Here is a 21,006-nt window from a genome sequence, read left to right on the forward strand (position 1 = left end):
TCAGGGAACAACATCTCAAGGAAATGTTTGTTGCTGAGCAAACATTTAAAGGAAACCCAGTGGATGATTTCATAGGATTTCTATACATACAGTGGAACACAAAAAGAAGCCAGAATCCACGGAGGTTACCTGCATTGGCAAGAGAAAGTTGTTTCATATTATCAACAGGATAGATATCTAGAACAACACAGGGTTAACAGAAATGTTTCCACTCCAACTACACTGAAGCAAGTTCAGATGATTACTAGTCAGCAAAGTTCATGAGAAGATGCAAATGATAAGAAAATTAATGAGCTGTATGACCCATTTTAGTGTCAAGTAAAGTAAGGGGCAATCCTAAAGTAGCATGACTGAGCATGTAGGATTTGTCAGTGAAGTAGCCACAGGGAGCCACAAATGTTCAACCTGACAACAAGTTGAAATATGGAGTCCATGGCCCTTCGCACAATATTACTGGTAGATTGAGATTAAGCATTTGCTCACACAGATTGTAAACAGGATGGATAAGACTTGCTAAAAACCACTACTGTGATAAAACAACCAATGTTCACAGAATTAGGACATAGTCAAGAAGCAACTGCCTGGTTTAAAGTTCTAGGATACTGTTAAGAAAAATATTCCTGGCTCAAGGTTTCAACAGAACAAGTGTCTTCCATAAAGGACATTCATCAAATTAAAGGTCCCCAGGTGATATTATGAGATATTTACCTGCACCAGCAGAAAACAGCTCCTCTGTGAAGGAATTTAAGGAGATTAAGGGTCCTTCAGTTCAGGTAATGGACCAGTTGCTTTGTGCAGTTGGAACAATATGCTGCACAAAGGGCATCCAGAAGATAAAAACGCCTCCAACGGGAAGAGACAGATCTCATAGGATCCAGAACACAATTAAAGTCAATACTCCTCAAGTCAAAGCCCCACCATATAACCATAGAGTCTCTCCATCTAACTCAATTCCTCCAATACTGGCAACATCCTTGTAAATCTTTTCTGCACCCTCTCAAGTTTAACAACATCCTTCCTATAGAAGGAACCAGAAATGTACACAGTATTCTAAAGGTGACCTCACCAATGCCCTGTACAGCAGCAACATGACATCCCAACTTCTATATATCAATCTTCCAAGTTCAAAGATAATTCATTCTGGTATAAAAGAGAAGTCTACAGATTGGACTAGACATTGAGTGGTCATACAGCTGTTGCAGCATTAACTTTCTTTCCCCAAAAATAAACAATTTCCAATAAAGGAAGGTGACAACAATAATCACTGAGGTCACTAGGTTCCATAAGCTGATGTCAAAGATCTAAATGATACTGTACATCCCCTATTATCAATGCAGTATTTACAAAAATAAAAGTTTTGTTCACAAAAAGAATCAAACTAACCTTTAGATGATGGTGGGAAATTTGACCATTTTTGTCCTGCCGTTGTCCCTGTCCATTGGCTAGAAACATTCAAACGGATGATTGACACTGGGTAAACTATCAGTCCTGAGAAATTGGGGATATCAACAAATTCTCAGGGTCAGAGGGCATTCTTCATCAGGGAGCATTCCTCATCAGGGAGCTGTCTTCAGATGGAAGATAGACCAGAAGAGATTGAGGGAAGACCCAAGGTAAAGTTCCCTAAATCTTTAGCTAGAGACTAGGATACTGCCTTCATAACTTACGATGGTTGACTGCCTACATTAGATAACCGTGGTCCTAAATTCCCAAAATCTTCCCTTATGGAAGACTGTTTTAGGGAGATCTTGTGTAAAATCGTAGTCCTGAAAGGGTTAATGCTGAAGACTGCATTAAGCTCCTTCAATCTCGTGATGTCATAAAATCTTGGGTGGGGAATGGCAGAATATCCTAGGATCCTAAGTGGATAGACCTAATTTCCTAGGTCTCACAATAATCTTAGTAACAATGTCAATCTTCCCAATATACCTTCTACTTGGTTGTTATCAAGCAAAAAACTACATCCTGTTTAAAACAAGATTGTCTTCTTGCTAGACTAGTGAGAGATGTTACTTTTCTGGTTTACACCATGTAGATCCTGTAGTCCCAATCAGAGCCAGAGAATGGTACCAGCAATCTACCTAATCACATGTTGGCAGTGGTTGGCACTGCATGCTTATATAACAGTCATCCCTGAGTGAGCAGTGTCCATAGTTAGTGCAGACACAACAGAGGTTACAACACATGAAGGAGTCTTCAACAATGATCCTAGATTCCATGAATATCATGGCATCGGACCAAACATGGAAAAAAGATGCCTAATGCTGACCATTACCAACTGCCTTCTCTTTCCTCTCTGATGAATCAAAGGTCTTCCATGTTGAACACTAATCAGAAAAAGCATTGAGGGAATAAAGATCACAGCATATATTCCAGGTAGGGGATTTCAATATCCATCAGCTATTGTGGCTCCATAGCAGGAGTCATGACTACACTGTGCAAATCGTTATGACATATTTAGCACACTGGCCCTATGACGTAAGGATAAGAAAACCAACGTGATCAAAACCAACTTGACCTCATCCTCACCAGATGATCCACCACAAATGCATTTGTCCACAGCAGTACTGACGATTACCAAACAGTACTTGCAAACATGAAGTCTCATCTTTGCACTAAGTATCTACTCCATCAGGATATATGCCACTTTCACTGTTCTAAATGGGACAGATGGATCAAACTTGGGCAACTATAATGTGTGCTGGGTCATAGGAAGCAGCAGAATTGTATGCTCATGCCCTCCTGTATCTGTTAGTCTACCATCAAATCAGTCAATCAGCCCTGGTTTAATGAGGACTGTAGGAAGGCAGTGTCAAGCATTCCTAAAAATGTGATGTCAACTCGGTGAGGATGCAGCACAGCTAAACAGCAGAAGCAACATGTTGTTTCATTGTTTAAGAAAGTAGCAAAGTCAAGCTAGGGAACTACAGGCTAGTGAGCCTGACATCAGTGGTAGGCAAATTGTTGGAGAGGATACTAAGAGACAGCATCAACCAACATTTGGATAGTCAAGGTCTGATTAGGGATAATCAGCATTTGTGCGTGGTAAGTCATGTCTGATAAATCCTTTGGAGTTTTTCGAAGGGGTAACCGAGAGGATAGACGAGAGTAGGTCAGTGGATGTTATCTATATGGACTTTAATGAGGCCTTTAGGAGAAAGTGAGGACTGCAGATGCTGGAGACCAGAGTTGAAAAATGTGGTGCTGGAAAAAGACAGCAGGCCAGGCAGCATCTGAGGAGCAGGAGAATCGACATTTTGGGCATAAGCCCTTCTTCAGGAATCATTCCTGAAGAAGGGTTTATGCCCGAAACGTCAATTCTCCTGCTCCTCGGATGCTGCCTGGCCTGCTGTGTTTTTCTAGCACCACATTTTTCAACTTTAGTAAGGCCTTTGACAAGATCCCACATGCCAGGCTAATCATGGAGGTTAGGTTACATGGGAGTATTGTAGAACAGAGAGACCTAGGAGTACAAGGATGTAGTTCTTTGAAAGTAGAGTCACAGGTAGACAGGGTGGTGAAGAAGGAATTTAGCATGCTGGCCTTCATCGGTCAAGGCATTGAGTTTAGGAGTTGAGATACTATGTTACAGTTGTAAGATTCGTTGGTTAGCTGCACTTGAAGCATTGTGTACAGCTGTGGTCACTCTGTTATAGGAAATACATAATTAAACTGGAAAGAATGCAAAGAAGACTTACAAGGATTTTGTCAGGATGAGTAGGCCTGAGTTATAGGGAGAGATTGGCCAAGGTAGGACTTTATTCCTTGCAAAAGAGAATGAAGGGTAACTTTATTGAGGTGTACAAAATCATGAGGAGCACAGATAGAATGAATGCATATTGTCTTTTTCCCAGAAATGGGGAATTGAAAACTAGAGGGCACAGGTTTAAGGTGAGAGGGGAAAGATTTAAGAAGGAACTGAGGGGCAACCTCTTCACGCAGAGAGTGGTGCATATATGGAATGGGCTGCCAGAAAAAGTGGTTGAAGCAGGTAAAATAGCAACAATTTTTTAAAAATTAGATGGGTACATGGATGGGTTTAGAGGGATATGGACCAAATGTGGGCAATTGGAACTAGCTGAGTGGGCACCATGGTCAGCATGGACCAGTTTGGATCAAAGGGCCTATTTCCATGGTGTCTTACTCTACAACTCTGTAACATTTGATAAACAGAGCAGGGGAACCTCACAACCAACAGGTCCACACCCAGTAGGGAATGTGGTGGTCAATTAAGTTAAGGATAGGTCAGGCCTTGTGTAGACTTGGTTATCCTGTTTGCATGCAACAGGCACTAGTTGCATCCAAGACAAATCAATTTTAGGTTGAAATAGCGTTGGGTTTCCTCTTTGCATATGTAAAGTGCCTTAAATCTCGTTCAGGTATGACTCTTGGTCACTTATGCTTTTACTAATATGATGGCAGTGGACTGCTGGCATGGAATGAGTGTATCAGTATGTATTACTCATTTATGTGCCCACATTACACCTTTCTACAGATTTGGTACCAACTAATTTCTAGACTCATAAACTGGATATAATCCAGACCATTAAAATACAACAGAAGATAGTCTGTGAGAACACTCTGGTAAAAACGATTTGTTCCATTCATTAGATCAACACTGTGGAATAAATTATTAGCAATCACTGTTACCTAAGACAGTGTTCCCATGAACATTCCTAATGATATTAACTAGGATTGACTGTATCTGAATCTGACCTCTGTGACACATCGGCTTTTTAGATTTAAAGATCAGTTGATCAAAAGCATTGTCAATGATCATTCCACTATCAAGGAATTTCAATTTAAATTATTCGGGAATGTTAGTATTACTCATTGTTAAGTAAAATATTAGAATCGATGGCCATGACTGGATCTATCACACAATAAACAGGCACCAGAGGTTAAAATGTCAGTGAGAATTGCAAATACTGCAACATTTACACTGTTTATGCAAAATCATCAGAAAGTTTGAAAATTACCTGTAATAGCTCTCAAGTCTCAGTTCAGTTCTAGCAGTTCAGTATGGGCGGTTGGCATCTTTCGGCCTCTTGAGCTGTACTTTCAGTCTCTTCATGCCAATCTGAAAACCATTCATTGCCTGGATGGCAGCCTGGGCACTGGCAGGATTGTCAAAACTCACAAAACCTGCCAAAAACATTGGTTTTACAACTTCGTGGGCCAGGAAGAACTAATACAACAGTTCATGCTTGTATTGCACCAAAACCTTGCATTAACTCTTTGTTTTCACCAGCATGTTTTCCATTTAAAAGGTATTTCCACAATTAAATGGAAATGTTCACTGGGGAAGCCAAAGTGCTTAAGCTCTGAAGAGTTCAAGTCCCACAGATTAAAATGTCATGTTTACAATTTTTTATAACAATCTTTTGCCTGGTAATCACAATCGTTTTATATATAGGCTGGACCAAGTTAATTTCTGATTTGTTTTCTAGGCTTTCCAGTTTGCTAATGAGCATAATTTAGTTAAAGCTGTGGCTGCCCCTTTCGAGATTGAGATCAATGTGAATGTGGACCTCTGATATTCATGTTATTGCTGCCATAATTTGATCTGGAGGAGTTTCTGTTTCTGATCATGACTGATGGACAGAGGAGGGTAATGGAGCAAGAAACAAAGAAGAAAATGCAGTTACAAAGCAAAATGAGCTTCAAATAACTTTTAGGGAGGAGGAAAGGTGTTTCAAACTAATTTTGTTTTTGATGGTATTGCCTCAGGGATCAGAAATCAATCTGGTCCAACCGTACATGGTTGTAATATAAAATCTTATCACTTTATTTCGGGGTGTGCAGAGATGAACAGCATTTATTGAGATTTATTTTGCTCAAACTGTATCAGCAAAACCAGAAACTTTCCCTTAGTTAGAAATAGGGATTGGTCACTGAACTGAGAAAAACTGAGCATTGTTGGTGAATATGATCCTTTACCAAATAACCCAATATTGGATTCAAATATTCAATCTGACTCTTACCTTTTAAATAGTGTTGATGTTTCTTTCTGTTTTAAAAAAAAGGCATTTTAAACCAGCGCTGCATCAGGAAGTATATACCAAACATTATATAAGATTTCTGAAACAAGCTCATATACCAAGCTATCATAACCCAATCAATCTTCTATTTGCAGACTAAAATTCTAATGAACAATGTTTTAAAATGAACACTATACTGCCTTATACTCAGCTAGTTATAAACTTGCTGGATTATTGTTAGATCTATAGGTAATTAAGTGTAAATAAAATGGCCTTTGTGCAATCCAACTAATGGTCTCATATTTTGGATTTAAAACCTTTGTTTTGTGTGTGTGAATATAACACTTTTCATTTAATTAGTTGGCTAGAATTCATGCTAAAGTAAGAAGAAAGTAAAAGTAAATTGACACATATTGTTAAATCAACTTCAACTAATTAAGTTTGTTGCTTTATTGAGTCACTGTATTAAACATACCATATAATAATGGATCATTAATATACAGATTCCAACTTCAAACTAATTTTATTATTAGATTAAAGTGTCAGACATTACAAAGGTGGGTGTGGTGCTGGAAAAACACAGCAGGTCAGGCAGCACCTGAGGAGCAGGAGAATCGATATTTCCCGCATAAGCCCTTTATCAGGAATGTGCTCGAAATGTCGATTCTCCTGCTTCTCAGATGATGCCTGACTTGCTGTGCTTTTCCAGCACCACACTTTTCGACTCTGATCTCCATGATCTGCAGTCCTCACTTTCTCCATTACAAAGGTGAGACTTTGTATCATTCAAAAATGAATGGTCATCATGAAGTGACACACAATTACATTCCAGAGAAGTCTTGTCACCTTCATCAAACAACATAATGTGTGTCTAATACTATCATGTCCCAGACTGTGCATTTACTTCACATTTTTTTTGTTCTGGAAAAATAATTCGAATACATTGCATTGACCAAATTGAGAAATCATGGGCTTCAGAAGTGGTGTAGCCAAGAACTTCCCCCATATACATCAGTTAAGAAGATCAATACATAGGCACAGACTTCCTCATAGAATTCTTAATTTCAAATCCTTCCATAATGCTTAACTTGATAAGATATAGGAGCAGAAATAGACTATTTGGCCTAACAAATCTGATCATCTGTAGAAAGATGTTTGAGAATAGATAAAATGAATAATTCTTTAGAAATGCTACACCAAATTGGCTTGGCCAATGTTCAAACATCTTTGGTGATTGGCTTAATAAGGCAATAGATCCTTTCATGTGTCAATGAGGAATCTAATGCATGTTTAAGGACAGTTCTGAATCTGGACAGAATCTGAGCAGAGCATGCCCTGGTTTAAGATCCACACAGTTTCTGCTGGTCTTAAAGGCACCTTTGGAAGTGAGCATTTTTCAAACACTGTCATAAGATGACATCAGGAGAAGCAGGAATGCTCATTCTTGCTTGATAACACGACTGAGGCCTACAGATTCACCATCACATTCGTCTCTCGTGGGACTTCAGTTCAGTCATGCTGGCATTGGTCCAGAGGAAACCAGTGAGCTGTCTGAAGCCCCTTTGACAATTGGCTGCAGCTCAGAATGAGGCCCTGAGCCCAATTATGAATGTTGACATCATGAACTTAAATATATCTGCTATTATTTTACAGTTGAATGGGGATTTTCTAACCTGACAAGGTGGGTGGGTATGTGATGATCAACTAGTTAAGAATTCTGAACCCACCAACTTTCACTTTAAATCTGAACATGATATGCAGTGTGTGGGAAATCATGAATGACTGATATATCTGTGACTTAAATGCGTACAATGCTAATTATCTGCTCCTGTAACCCGGAATTCTGCCTTTCAGTGTGCATTGGTTTCCTGGGCTGTCAGGACCTCACTAAGGAAAGCAAGATGTGAAGATGGCAGGATGTGAGTTAGCTAAAAAAGTGACAATTATTACTGAGATTTGGCATCACGTGCCTGTCTTGGTGAAAGTTAGGACTTGTTCTGAGAATGTGCTTTCACTTCTTTGAAGGCCAACTCTACAATTTTGCAGTCTATCCTAATTCACTCTCCAGATGTCAATTTTCAGATCAACTTGGGAGCTGCTTCTACAGCTGTTCTTTGGTCCTCAGATGTGGAACAAGGACAGCAGTAACAGCAGCAACACCATATTTACCAGGACCAGCCATCATCTACATTTTTAACACTGATGGGCCCAGTCAGAGAAACTGGCATTTGCTGTCCTGGTCAGATTCCCTTAGGTGCAGGAGTCATCATCTGCACAATCAAGGCACTCCCTGGTTGACAGTACCTGGGAGGAGCCCAAATACTGTCCCAGGGAAGTAATAACCGAAGCCATTTGGGCAGCACAATTGTAACTGAGCAAGCAATTAAAATGGTGAAGATGCAGTTTGGCACCCTGGATAGATCCAGTTGCTGTCGAGGTAGATTTTCCAGAATTGATGAATGATCTGCTGATTTGAGCTTCAGGAAGAAGTTGGTGAGGGCCACTTTAAATAGGAGGAGGCTGGTGTGAAGAAGGCACCTGTTACTGCCTGTGAATGCTTAATACAGACATGCTTCAGTTTAACTGAGGCAACACAGTCAGCTGGCACACCCATTCAGACCCATAGGGCACCAATATACCAAGCTGTGTAGGTGAGTTGCTGCATGGCATTCCAGAATGGACCACAGATGGAACAACTGCTACATTTCCAAGCATAATCTGCCGCAGGACAATCTTCCAGAGATCACACATTGCAATCTGCCAGCTCAGAATGTGAACAGTAATGGGTAATGGAAAAGGGAACATAGCAATGTGTCCTGAGGCCCGAGCAAGCCCTCAGTCAACAATCCATCTCTTGCACGGGTACACACTGCTCATGAACTACCATTCCTCACAGGCTGGAAGGTTGCTTAACAGCAGTTATCATGGGGCGATGATATACATTTTGAGATAAATAAACGTGAAACAGAAATGTACCACTCTAACACTGTGTTACACATCACACTAATTGCCACATATAACAGCACAGCCTTTCCTTCTCTTTCCACTGCTTCTACATAGAGTTACACCTGTGACAGTTCATCAGAACTGGAGGCCGGGCTGCTTCTGACTGTTCAGATGCTCCTCCGTAAACAGCTCTGGATCTTAGAGGCACAAGTCTGTGCCACTTATATCTGTACAGGAGCGTACTCAGGCATTGTAGTGGGTGACAACATTTGAGACAGTGACTGGGGAAGCTGTCAGAGTGGACACTTTGAGCAGAGACCCCATTTTCATTCCTCCATCTTCCCTCTCAAGGCCGACCCACAATTCCCTGCTGCACTTTAGAGAGATTCTGGATCAGTGGTGCTGGAAGAGCACAGCAATTCAGGCAGTATCTGAAAAGCTTCAGCCAAGGGGAGATCTTCCTCGATCTTCAAATAAGGGGGCATCATGATGGTGAAGGCCAATGAAAAGTGAGCATGTACCTGAATAACTGCCACGTCTTCTGCCTTCTTTCTGATGTTCCATGAAGGTGTCACTCTGTCCAAGGACCAAGATATCAATCCGAAACATCAAGGAATTCACACTAGAGAGGGAATCCTCTAATCTTGCTCCAATTGTGTGCAGTATTGCTGGAGAGGCTGACAGGACCTCATGCACTTTTTTGTTATTGATCCAGAAACGTCAACTTTGTTTTGGACCTTTCAGCCTCAGCAACTGTATACAGCTCAAAGAAAACAGGGAGGTTCCTGCAACTCCTCCCTCTGACAACATGGACTCTCCATTGCTTTACCTGTCACCACTAACTGCTCCTGATCACTTGTCATGTTTGATTCACCATGTGAGTAACTAATTACAAATCATGGGGATCCCACTAGAGGCATATGTGCGTCTGAGCTGGTAGACATGGAGTTTGAGCCCTCTCACGATTTATCCTCATGGTGAATGGCCTCCACTGAGGAGTCTTCATCTTCCCCTGATGCACTTCCTGAAAGACACTTGAAGAACCTGTGGGAGTTGAAATACATTAATTAGAATTGACAGAGTGAGAGGATGCTAAGTTATCATTTTGCACATGATCTCATTTCATTGCCTGTTGACTTCATGACAACATGAATGAGCACTGTTTCCAATGTGTCTGTGTGATATTTAATACTCACCAGGTCAGTGGGAGGTTCCCAATCCTGGCATTCCAAGACAAAGCCTATCTCCATCACTTCCTCTTCATGGTGGAGATGATGGGAGGGCCATCTCTGGTTCTCTGCCTCTCCATGATGTGTATGATTTCTCCTTTTACAAGGAGTGAGAAATGAAGTGTTTACACAACACGCAACATAGGGGGAGAAGCCCTGTCAGGGATGGCTTTTACTTTGCAATAAGATGAGGGTGAGACTCGACGGCTGGTCAGATGGGGTTATGAACAGCTGCCGAGATAGAGAGGAATGGTTGCAGCTGCAGAGTGGATCAATATGAGAAGTCAAGGAAGGAGAATGTGCAGGAGAAGCCATAGGAAGGCAGAATGAGGGGACTGGAGGCTAAGGTTAGATGCGCACCACAATACAGTTGAGTGTGCCATGTCACTTACCCTGCCTGCGCTGCTTAGGCTACAGAATCATGTTGGTGTTGCATCCATCACATTTCTGGGGCTGGTTTAAATAACTTGCAAGAAGTCTTCTTCTTCCTGTCCATTGGGAATAGAATCTTCCTGCGAGCCCTAATGACCCACAGCATCATGCCCAAAGACATGTTGTTGAAGAGTGACGGTGCCTTGATAAGTCGTGTCTGTTTTTGGTGCTTCTAGCTCTGTCTGAAAAGCTCTACCTTACACTGTCCATTTTAATGGAAGAGCTGAAGCAGACTGATATAGATTGGCATTGTGCCTGCTTGTTCCAATCACTCAGGGAGACTTAAAAGTCAGATTTAAATGCAGTGGTTGCATACAATAGCTATTGACAAATGAACTGCTGTCAGCTCTAGATTCCTGATGCATTGCCAGGATCGTACCCTTGCTGTGAACGGGCCAAAGGTTCAGCCCTGAGGTCTGCAACAGGAAAGCGAGCATAAATCAATGAATTCTGCAATTCTCTTTGGTTTGGGGGTGGGCATAGCTAAAAACGAATGATTTCATTTGGCGTTTGGCAAGACAATGGCAGTTCGCAGCAAAGATGCCAGGAAATTATGAAGTGGCACATAACCCACTTGTGCCAAAATACCCTGGTGTATTTATTACCTAAAAGTAATTGAAAGCTGTGAATAAATGTGAAATACTGCAGGTGCTGGAGGTCTGAAACGAACACAGAGAACACTGAAGGAACTCAACAAGTCTGGCAGTGTCTGTGGAGAGAGAAACGGAGTTAACCTTTTGAGTCCAATTTGAGTCCTCTGTGTTTGTTTCACAGCTATGGATACTATATTGTTCAACATTGCAAGAATCAGAACACCCAGGGCAATTGTTGCTGCACATTGGGCTTTGGATGGCTAAAGCTGAAACTTTACCAATATGAGAGCTGTCTTACTTCTGCAATGTAATATGTGCACACTTCACCCAGAAAACCACACATTTAGGTGCAGGGACAACTTGATGCATTGAATTTCTCAGCCTCAGTGTTTTAAAAAAGACTTAGCTTTTCAAAGTTCTGGAATGATCAATAAGCAAATTAGCTCTTCTTGGGATAACATCACCCAGAATTGAGTTTAATTCACACATATGCTGAGGGGAGTGCCAGTTATTTATGACTGATAGGGTTTTGAATTCCATTCTTCAGAAGCTCATTGGTTTCAAAATAGAGCAATGATAGGAGTTTAAATTTGCTCATTCTGCCTCAGAAAAAGACTGAGCTTCAAAGAGCATTCTTTGCAACACGTACAGATAGATTCACTCTTTGAAACTGTTCTGGAACCAGAAATCAGTTCCTATTGTCAATTCCTGTTACAGGTATTAAAAAAAAACCAACGAAGCAAGAATGTCATTGCTGTTAAAGTGGATAAAAAGTGAAAATATCAAAGATAAATCAAAGCTAATTGTTCACAAATCTCACTGATGATAACACAATAAGATATACTGCAAGAGGATTAGCTGATCTGCTTGAAAATGACCCATCTGGATTTTGGACAAAATCTTATCATTGACATTTCTAACCAGTTTGGCTGTCTTTTGCTTCAACTGAATGACTTTGCAATCATTTGGCTCATGTTATTCCCTATTATTTTGCAATTTTGCTCTCTCTGGTAAATCAGCAGCTAGAATTCTCACTAGACTCACTAGCAGAATGTTCTCATTCCAAATATGGTCTGGTAAGAAAGGACATGTATGAATATTTTATAAATCAATAGAACTCAAACAGAGGGCATAATGAGGATAGTATTTATTGGGTTAAATCAATTTTTGTTGATTAAAATGCAAAACATAACTGCAATGATATTTTGCTGAAATAACATTTACAACATCAATGAAAATATTTCTTTCTCCTACATACTGCTGGCAATGATTTCTCCTAATTGGAGTTTTAACAGCCCAACTTGCTGTTTCAATCTTGAGAGACCTTAGGATATAAATTAGGAATGGCAATGTTAAGGTATAAACACTTAAAAATGCTCATATTCAATTCCCTTCTCTGTTATTTTAGTATTTTTCAGGCCTGATGGGTAAATATTTTTGTTAAGATGGTGGACAGAGATGAGCATTTTAAGCATTTACAGAATAAGTCCTCAGCCTCTTGTTTACTCTTGGAAAACAGAAAATTCTGGAAATACACAGCAGGTCTGCCAACATCTGGAAAAAGAAAAGAGAGGTTAATACTTGTTTTCAAAATATTAACATTCATTTCCTCTGCTCAGTATTTCCAGTAATATATTCCTGATATTCTGATCTACAGCTTTTGTATTTTTCTGTTCTTATTTATTCTTGACTACTACCAAAGATATTAAAAACTATTTAAATGGTATCATCGTTGGAAAAGGATTCTTATAGTTAGTTACATGCTTCTGGCAGATAAATGCCATTATTACAGATCTGAAACACTCTGTGAGAGCTGCTTGTATAGTCTGTACTGAACTTTCCATTACACAAATTTGTACTGACAGCTTTTGATAGCCAAGAGGAAGTGTGATGTTTATATGTTACACAAACCTCTCTAACATCCCTTGAAGTAAAATAGGAGCAGTGCAGGACAGGAAGCTGGGTTTTTTTTATTACAAAGGGTTATTATAATTTTGAATTCATCGCTGCAAGCGGCCATTGAAGCTGAGTTAGGAAGGAAATAAATGCTAAAGCAAAAATATTGACTGGCATAAACAAAGAGCAGGGAGTTGGGATTAAACTAGATCATTCTTGCAGGGGAGGAACCACCAACAGACATACGGCATCCTTGCATGTTAATATTTTTATGATTTACTCTGTAAACAAATGTATAATTTAAAGGCAACGTGCAAAAGCTGATCAATAAAAATAATGTTTCTCAGTCACACTATATTATCTTGATCATTATAGTATATTAGAGACGTTGATTCATTTCATTAATCTAGTTGACAGTTTGATGCTTGACAACTAAAGCTATTGAAAATGATCGCCAGGAAATATAATATTAAGTAAAGACTGTCAAGAAAATTGCATGTGCCGCAGTAGACCAAGTAAATTATTGCAATATATGAATATAAACATTCTTATTTTTATGATTTCTTATGACTTACGTAAAAAAAAGTACATTGCCCATAATTTTTGTAGCATTATTGCAAAGTTTGACATATTAGTCTCATGCACTTAGCATTGTACCAAATACGAGAAAGAATGGATAAAGAAAAAGACATTGATTTCTTTTTAAACGTTTAGATGGGATAATCTCAACCTCCAAGTATAGATGGAAAATCAAATGGAAAAACAAATGGGAAACTTGACCCCAGTCCTTATCCAAATTGCCCAATTCCAGTTTAAACTAGTTGGATTTTTGAAGAGCAAGCAACCAATCGGTTCTGAGGCAGATGATTAGTCATTAAACGGTTCTTAGGCAGATGATTGGTCATTAGACTGTTCACATGGCTGTAGGAGTCAAGAAATGCTGGATCTATCAGGTAAATTCTTTTATACACTGCTCATAGGCAAAGAGCAGCACAAATGAAATTGGAAATAATGCAAAATAGATGTCAGATCTGATCCTGTCAGCTCTCTGCTGAATATGTGGGATTAAAATTACCCCATGGGATATCTACAAAATCATGATGCACAGTTGTTGGAAGAGCCTACAATAATAATTTTCACAATGTATTGTCAACAAGTAAAACTTCCATGAATTCACCTTAATACAAGTCAAGAGGATGTATTCTTGTATTAGTAATTGATCAGCATCCATATGGAATTAATTACTGAGGAGAATGATATTGTTTTGAGAGATTACAACAACAATGAAGAGGATTCCAGGCATAAGGAATGTAATTACTAAGGAAAGGCAATGGGAGTTAGAACTTCTGGCTTCAGAAAGGAACTTTAAGACAATGGTTTAAAGTCAAAAGGATTATTAAGGGAGTTGACCAAATAGTTCCTAATATGTTAGGAGAAGGAGAAAAACATCAACAAACACAGATTAAGAATTAGGAAAATATGGGAAGTCAGACTGAACCATTCATATCAAGAGCAACATTCCATAAGTGTCAAATAAACAGCATCAGAAATTATATACTAGAGTGCACAGAACAGATTCTGTATGCCCATATGGACTTTGTAGTTCTATTGATTAGGCAGCATAATGGAACAAGTAGCTGGAAAAATGTAAATTTTGGCAATGTATGGTCTGAATATTCCAGGTTTTGGATTAATTATAGTTACACAGTTCTAAAGCTGACACACCTAATATGCAATATTCAATGCTAAGGCCATATATTTTCAACCAAATTAAACTAGGTTGATGTCTCAAAATAACCATACCCTGTTGTCCTACATGCTAATGACTCCCAGTGGATCACAGTGGCCCTTTGCTACTTCCTCTGCATGAACTGAAAAGTGCTGTTAGCTATAACTAATATATGAAGAAATTAGGATATTGCAAACATGAAGTTGCAAGGCTTACATTATAGGACATTACTGAAGTTAGATAGAATAAAGGAAAAGAGATGGCAATTTGGTATATAACAGCTAGAAGGTAAACAGTTCCATAGTTTTTAGCTCCTGGGAAAGACATTTTTATGACATACCAGAAGAAACAGAAGATTATGCTTGGAGAGAATGTTTAGTGAGACACATCTGTAAAATATAAAGTCACTTTAATTCTACCAGAGCAGAGGGCTGCTCTCTTTTTAGAGAGAGATGTCTGGTGTTGGTTTGACCTGAGAGTCACCATGCTGCAGACCAAGGAAGAGGCATGGTAACCTCAGTGAGACACACCATAGTGCCCATTAAAAGGACTAAAGAGTATTTAGAGATTGGAGGTCAGAGTTGAGAGAGAAAGGACTAACAAAAACAGACCTGTTCTTGTTTCCTCTCCCATTTGGACATTTTGGAGAATTGCTTGATTATTTTTGGGGTATACCTAAATAGAAGTTTCTGTCAAGAATTTAAGTGGAGTAGTGTAATAAGATATTGGGAGGTACTATATTAATATGGATAAAGGATTGTCTAATGAAGAGAAGTCAGAGCTTTGGGACAAAAGGGGCATTTTCAGGATGGGAACCTGTGGAATGTTACAGGGATCAGGATTGCCGTTTATGGAAGAGAGCTCCAGTGTGTTGAAGTGTTTCCTGGCTCCATTCCTCTAACATTTACACCAGGACCCCCTATCCAAGAATTCCAAGCTTGTGGAAATAGTTTCTCTCTATTCCACTTAATAACCTGAACATTTTGATCAATCAATCCTTAACCTTTCTTAATTTCCAGAGAATATACAATCAGTTTGTGTAATCTCTCCTTGTTTTTAAGCATTAGAGAGACATAATTCTGGTAAATCTATGACCATTCATGGCCTGCGCAGCTTTTGTAAAGAATGGTGGCAGAACACCAGCTGTGGTCTGCCTAGGGCTTTATATTACTTAAACATGATTTCCGTGTCCTTCTTTTAAGTCTTCTAGATATAATGGCTAACATTGCATTCCATCTATTTATTAGATTAAATGATCTACAAAACTGGACCGCAGGTGTCTTGTTGGATCTCCAGCGATTCTAGCATTTCATCATTTACAATGCATGCTCTTCTATTCTTTTTATATTCAAAGTGGATAACCTCACATTTGACTCCATTGAAATCCATTTGATACAATTTTGCTCATTCTGTTTCGCTATTGATATCTCTGAATAATGTTATTCTTCAAATCTAAACTACTCCCAATGCTCTCGATCACTGTATCATTGGCAAACTTTTATCCACTGATCAATTTTTATGAGATTGATTTAAGTATAAGAATATGAGTTATCATCAGTGGCTTTTCCCATGTATTGAAACATGGAAAAGAGAAAGTCTGGATTAATAGTTTATTAAAATAAAATTATCTATAGTTGTTTGGTGGTTAAAAACGTTGGTAAATATTGCCGAAAAAGAAAACACATTTTGTCAAAGATTTTCATCTTGCACTCATCAGGACATTCACAAAAATACTAACGTCAGAGGAAGCAACATTGATCCTTCATGACAGGAGAGTACTAATTGGATGGCAAGTGGAACTGATTGAAAATGACATTGCTGTAAAGAATGCAACAGTTAATGATGATTGACTGTTAACTGCCAGACTTTGTTTAACTTTCAAACTGAGTAGGTTGGGGATGTAGGTTTGCTCGCTGAGCTGGAAGGTTTGTTTCAGACATTTCATCACCATAACAGGTAACATCATTGGTGAGCCTCTGGATGAAGCACTCGTGGTATGGCCCGCTTTCTATTTATATATTTAGCTTTCCTTGGGTTGCTGATGTTATTTCCTGTGGTGACACCATTTCCTGTGGTGGTGTCATTTGCTGTTCTTTTTCTCAGGACATGGTAAATGGGATCCAAATCGATTTGTTTGTTGATAGAGTTCCGGTTAGAATGCCATGCTTCTAGGAATTCTCATGCATGTCTCTGTTTGGCTTGTCCTCAGATGGATGTGTTGTCCCAGTCGAAGTGGTGTCCTTCCTCATCTGTATGTAAGGATACTAGTGACAGTAGGTCATATCTTTTTGTGGCTAGTTGATGTTCATGTATCCTGATGGCTAGTTTTCTGCCTGTTTGTCCAATGAGCAGGTTGACTCAGATTGGTCTGGGTATTGCCCTTAGAAAGAAATTGATGGATCACTTCCAACTATTTTGTTGAGTTGAAACAGGTGCTGAGTGTGTACATTTTTTTCTATCTGGAGAGGGGTTTTCTTCTGTATTAGTGTTCTTGAAAATGTCCTGATGAATGAAAGATGAAAAACTTCCAAAATAATTGATACCTTTGTGAGTAGGTTGCAATTTCTCATGGAGTTATGCATTGTGAAAGTTTAAAATTTATTAATGATAGGGTTCATAACTTCAAAAGAGACTCTGCCGTCCACTTTTTGCTATTTATTATAGCATCACATTGCAAATATTCTATGACATAATCAGAAGTTCATATTTATTAAAATATAAGGTACCTTTATTTGTTCCATATTGGAATTGCCATCCTAATTTAACCTTTGCCCATTTGCTGCTGTTGAATCAATAGCATGTTTGTTTAGAAATACTGATTTGAACCATCTTTGCCTCTTTAAAGGTAAAACACTTCGAGCAAGATTTTAGTTTACTTATTTTACCTATTTATTTTTCATTCAAAATACTAATCTGAGACAATGAGTATTTTGAATGAAAACTTTGCTTCTTGATTAGAAGAAAATATTTTTCTCATTTTCATTTAAAATGCTCATCATCTCAGATGAACTAACAGAATGGGTCAAAGAAGTCCTTGAATTAGTGGGGCAGTCATTTTTTAAACTATCCTGTGTCAAGTACCATCTGAAAATTCGACAATGGTCAAAGGGAAAACCTGTGTAGACATCTGAAGGAGTGTGCTGCACTAGAAATATTTTCTCTAAATATACATCAGCAGAAGTAAATTGCTGGCAAGACAGCAAATGCAAAGAAATTCAGAATTTGATAGCTTATGGACAGTAACCTGATAACCTTTGAATCTCCCTTGGATCTCCTTAGAGTCTGGTGACCTAAATTTGAAAGCCAATGATGTAAAAATGTGTGTTACAGGTCACTTTCACATATTCTTATCAAAATGTAAAGAAATGCTTTAAACAGAACTAAATGTCCTAAATAAAACAACAGAGTCGCGGAGTCATAGAGACGCACAGCGTGGAAACAGACCCTTTGGTCTAACGCATCCATGCCAACCAGATATTCTAATTAAATCTAGTCCCTTTGGCCAGCACTTGCCCATATCCCTCCAAACTCTTCCTATTCATATACCCAACCAGCTGCCTTTTAAGTAATTGTACCAGCCTCCACCACTTCCTCTGGCAGCGCATTCCATACAGGAGAAAGTGAGGACTGCAGATGCTGGAGATCAGAGTCGAGAGTGTGGTGCTGGAAAAGCACAGCAGGTCAGACAGCATGCGAGGAGTAGGAGAATCAACGATTCAGGCATAATCCTTTCATCAGGAATGAGGCTTGTGGGCCGAGCGGCTGAGAGATAAATGGGAGGGGGGAGGTGGGGTTGGGGGGAAGGTAGCTGAGAAAGCGAGAGGTAGGTGAAGGTGAGGGAGAAGGTGATAGGTCAGGGGGTATGGAGTGGATAGATGGGAAAGGTGATAGACAGGCCAGGAGGCTGGCACCGAATTGGAGACTTGGGACTGAATAAAAATGGATTTCAACAGTTTCCTCATTTCTCCTCCCCCCACATTATCCCAGTCCCTAGCCTCCAACTCAGCACCGCCCTCCTGACTTATCCATCACCTTTCCTATTTATCTGCTCCCATCCCCCCCCACCGACCTATCACCTTCTCCCTCATCTTTATCTACCTATCGCTTCCTCAGCTACCTTCCCCCCAACTCCACCCCCCCCTCCCATTTATCTCTTAGCCTTCTGGCCCACAAACCTCATTCCTGATGAAGGGCTTATGCCGGAAAAGTTGATTCTCCTGCTTCTCGGATGCTGCCTGACGTGCTGTGCATTTCTAGCAACTTATTCCACACACACACCACCCTCTGCAGGAAAAGGTTGCCCCTTAGGATTCTTTTAAGTCTTTCCCATCCCACCCTAAACCTATGTCGTCTAGTTCTGGACTCCCTCACCCCAGGGAAAAGACCTTGTCTATTTATCCTATCCATGCCCCTCGTGACTTTATAAACCTCTACAAGGTCATCCCTCAGCCTCTGACACTCCAGGGAAAACAGCCCCAGCCTATTCAACCTCTCCCTATAGCTCAAACCCTCCAACCCTGGCAACATCCTTGTAAATCTTTTCTGAACCCTTTCAAGTTTCATGACATCGTTCCGATAGGGGGAGACCAGAATTGCATACAATATTCCAAAAGTGGCCTAACCAATGTTGCGAACCTGCGTGTTAGTCAGTCAGATTCAAAGTCACTGCACACCCCTATAACATAAATAGGCAATATCCAGATGCTGTGAAATTTTTAAACTTTATTCTAATCTTTAGTAATTAAGTTATGCATTCAAATGCACTCCTTATTTCTTAAACACTGTAAATGTCAGACAGCAATTCAGAATTCTGTGACAACCCTTTGAGGACCATAAAAAGTACTTTTAATTTGAAAATTAAATAATACTTTTAATACTTTTAATACTAATACCTTTTCAACGATTACAACATCACTATACCGGACTGTCATAAAGCAGAGAATCATGTAGGACCTCATTGCTCATTCAGAACGGGATCAGCTCTGATCTTACATGAGGTTTGAATCTATTTTAGCAATCCAATTGCAGTCCTTAAAGGGTTTAAATATATTGCTGTGTCCTTTGGGGGAAATCCATGAAGAATAGCAATCAGATGAACAAGAATCAAGAGAATTATTGTCCTTATTCAGAAAAATTTGAAAAAAATGACAATGTTATATTTTGGATACTATACATTACCAGTTTTCTTTTACTAGCAGGGAAGACCAATATCCCACTGAATGCCACAGACATGAACAATCTTTGACTCTCTTTCTTGAGAATAATAACAATGTCCACTGAATAAAGTTTAAAATGTCACATAAGCCAAATATTACCTTTGATCTTTGGTTACATTTGTTTGTAGTCAGTACTTGTAGCACACACCAATAGAGCATTTAATTGGTTGGAAATGACTTTAGTACTTTGTATTGTTTTTTATTAGTGACATGTGTACCATATGATGATATACAAAAAATGTGTTGGAATTCCCATATTACAGTAAAACACAGTTTGAAAATCTCTGTTCCTCAATTTAACAAATATACAGATTGAATTGTGAAGGAAACCATTGAATCAACTTTTTTTAAAGAATTCAACCACTGAACATACTACGCTTAGCATTTTTGACGTTAATGAAACAGTATAAATTATGAAATATTTTGATGTTATCTTTTATTTATATTCCTCTCTGCAGTAAATATGTTTACACAGCATAGTTGGTCATTCTGCGATGCTACAAAATGTATTTGATGTTCACTAATTAGGTCATTAAATCTGTAGAGGTGTTTACAGTGGGACCCACTTGCAGCCTTTGATCCTGTTCAGGATCTTTTTCTGGAAGTTTCCAACATTATTTTAACTCGGTTGTTAATAATCTTCATTAATAGTACTGTGTATTTTAAGTGTACTACTTCTGGAGTTCCACTGTATACAGGTTAATCAATAGATATCTTATTTCCTTGAATACAACCAACTGACTGTAATTTACAAAACAGACATTTATCTTGTGTAATTAATAAATTTGTTGGAGGCAGCACAAAAATACCACGGGAAAATTAATGGAAAGTTGCTGTCTGCACAACACATTCTGATGGTAATGTGGCCTTGGTCCCTTCCAACTATTTAAATCTAGTTACTTTGGGATTATTAATTTCTCAGATTTTAAGGTTAATAAAAATGCAAAAACAACTGCTTAAAAATAAGTCAATGGCACAACATCT

At 39.1% G+C, this 21,006-nt stretch overlaps 1 protein-coding gene across 13 annotated transcripts in view; it reads right to left on the reverse strand.

Moving 5' to 3' along the window:
• celf4 (CUGBP, Elav-like family member 4) overlaps positions 1-21,006 on the reverse strand; it is a 1,190,565-nt gene that overhangs the window by 37,806 nt on the left and 1,131,753 nt on the right. For all 13 annotated transcript variants that reach the window (XR_015757959.1, XR_015757956.1, XR_015757958.1 and 10 more), the window contains one exon: positions 4,980-5,145. Coding sequence is in view for 9 of the 13 variants with exons in the window: in XM_087990087.1 (XP_087846213.1) it covers positions 5,018-5,145 (128 nt within the window). In the remaining 4 variants the exon portion in view is untranslated. The remainder of the gene's footprint in view (positions 1-4,979; positions 5,146-21,006) is intronic.

Source organism: Chiloscyllium plagiosum, unplaced genomic scaffold (genome assembly GCF_037043375.1).
Source record: "Chiloscyllium plagiosum isolate Xiang-an unplaced genomic scaffold, Cpla_swu_hap1 HiC_scaffold_1, whole genome shotgun sequence".
NCBI classification, from domain to species: domain Eukaryota; kingdom Metazoa; phylum Chordata; class Chondrichthyes; order Orectolobiformes; family Hemiscylliidae; genus Chiloscyllium; species Chiloscyllium plagiosum.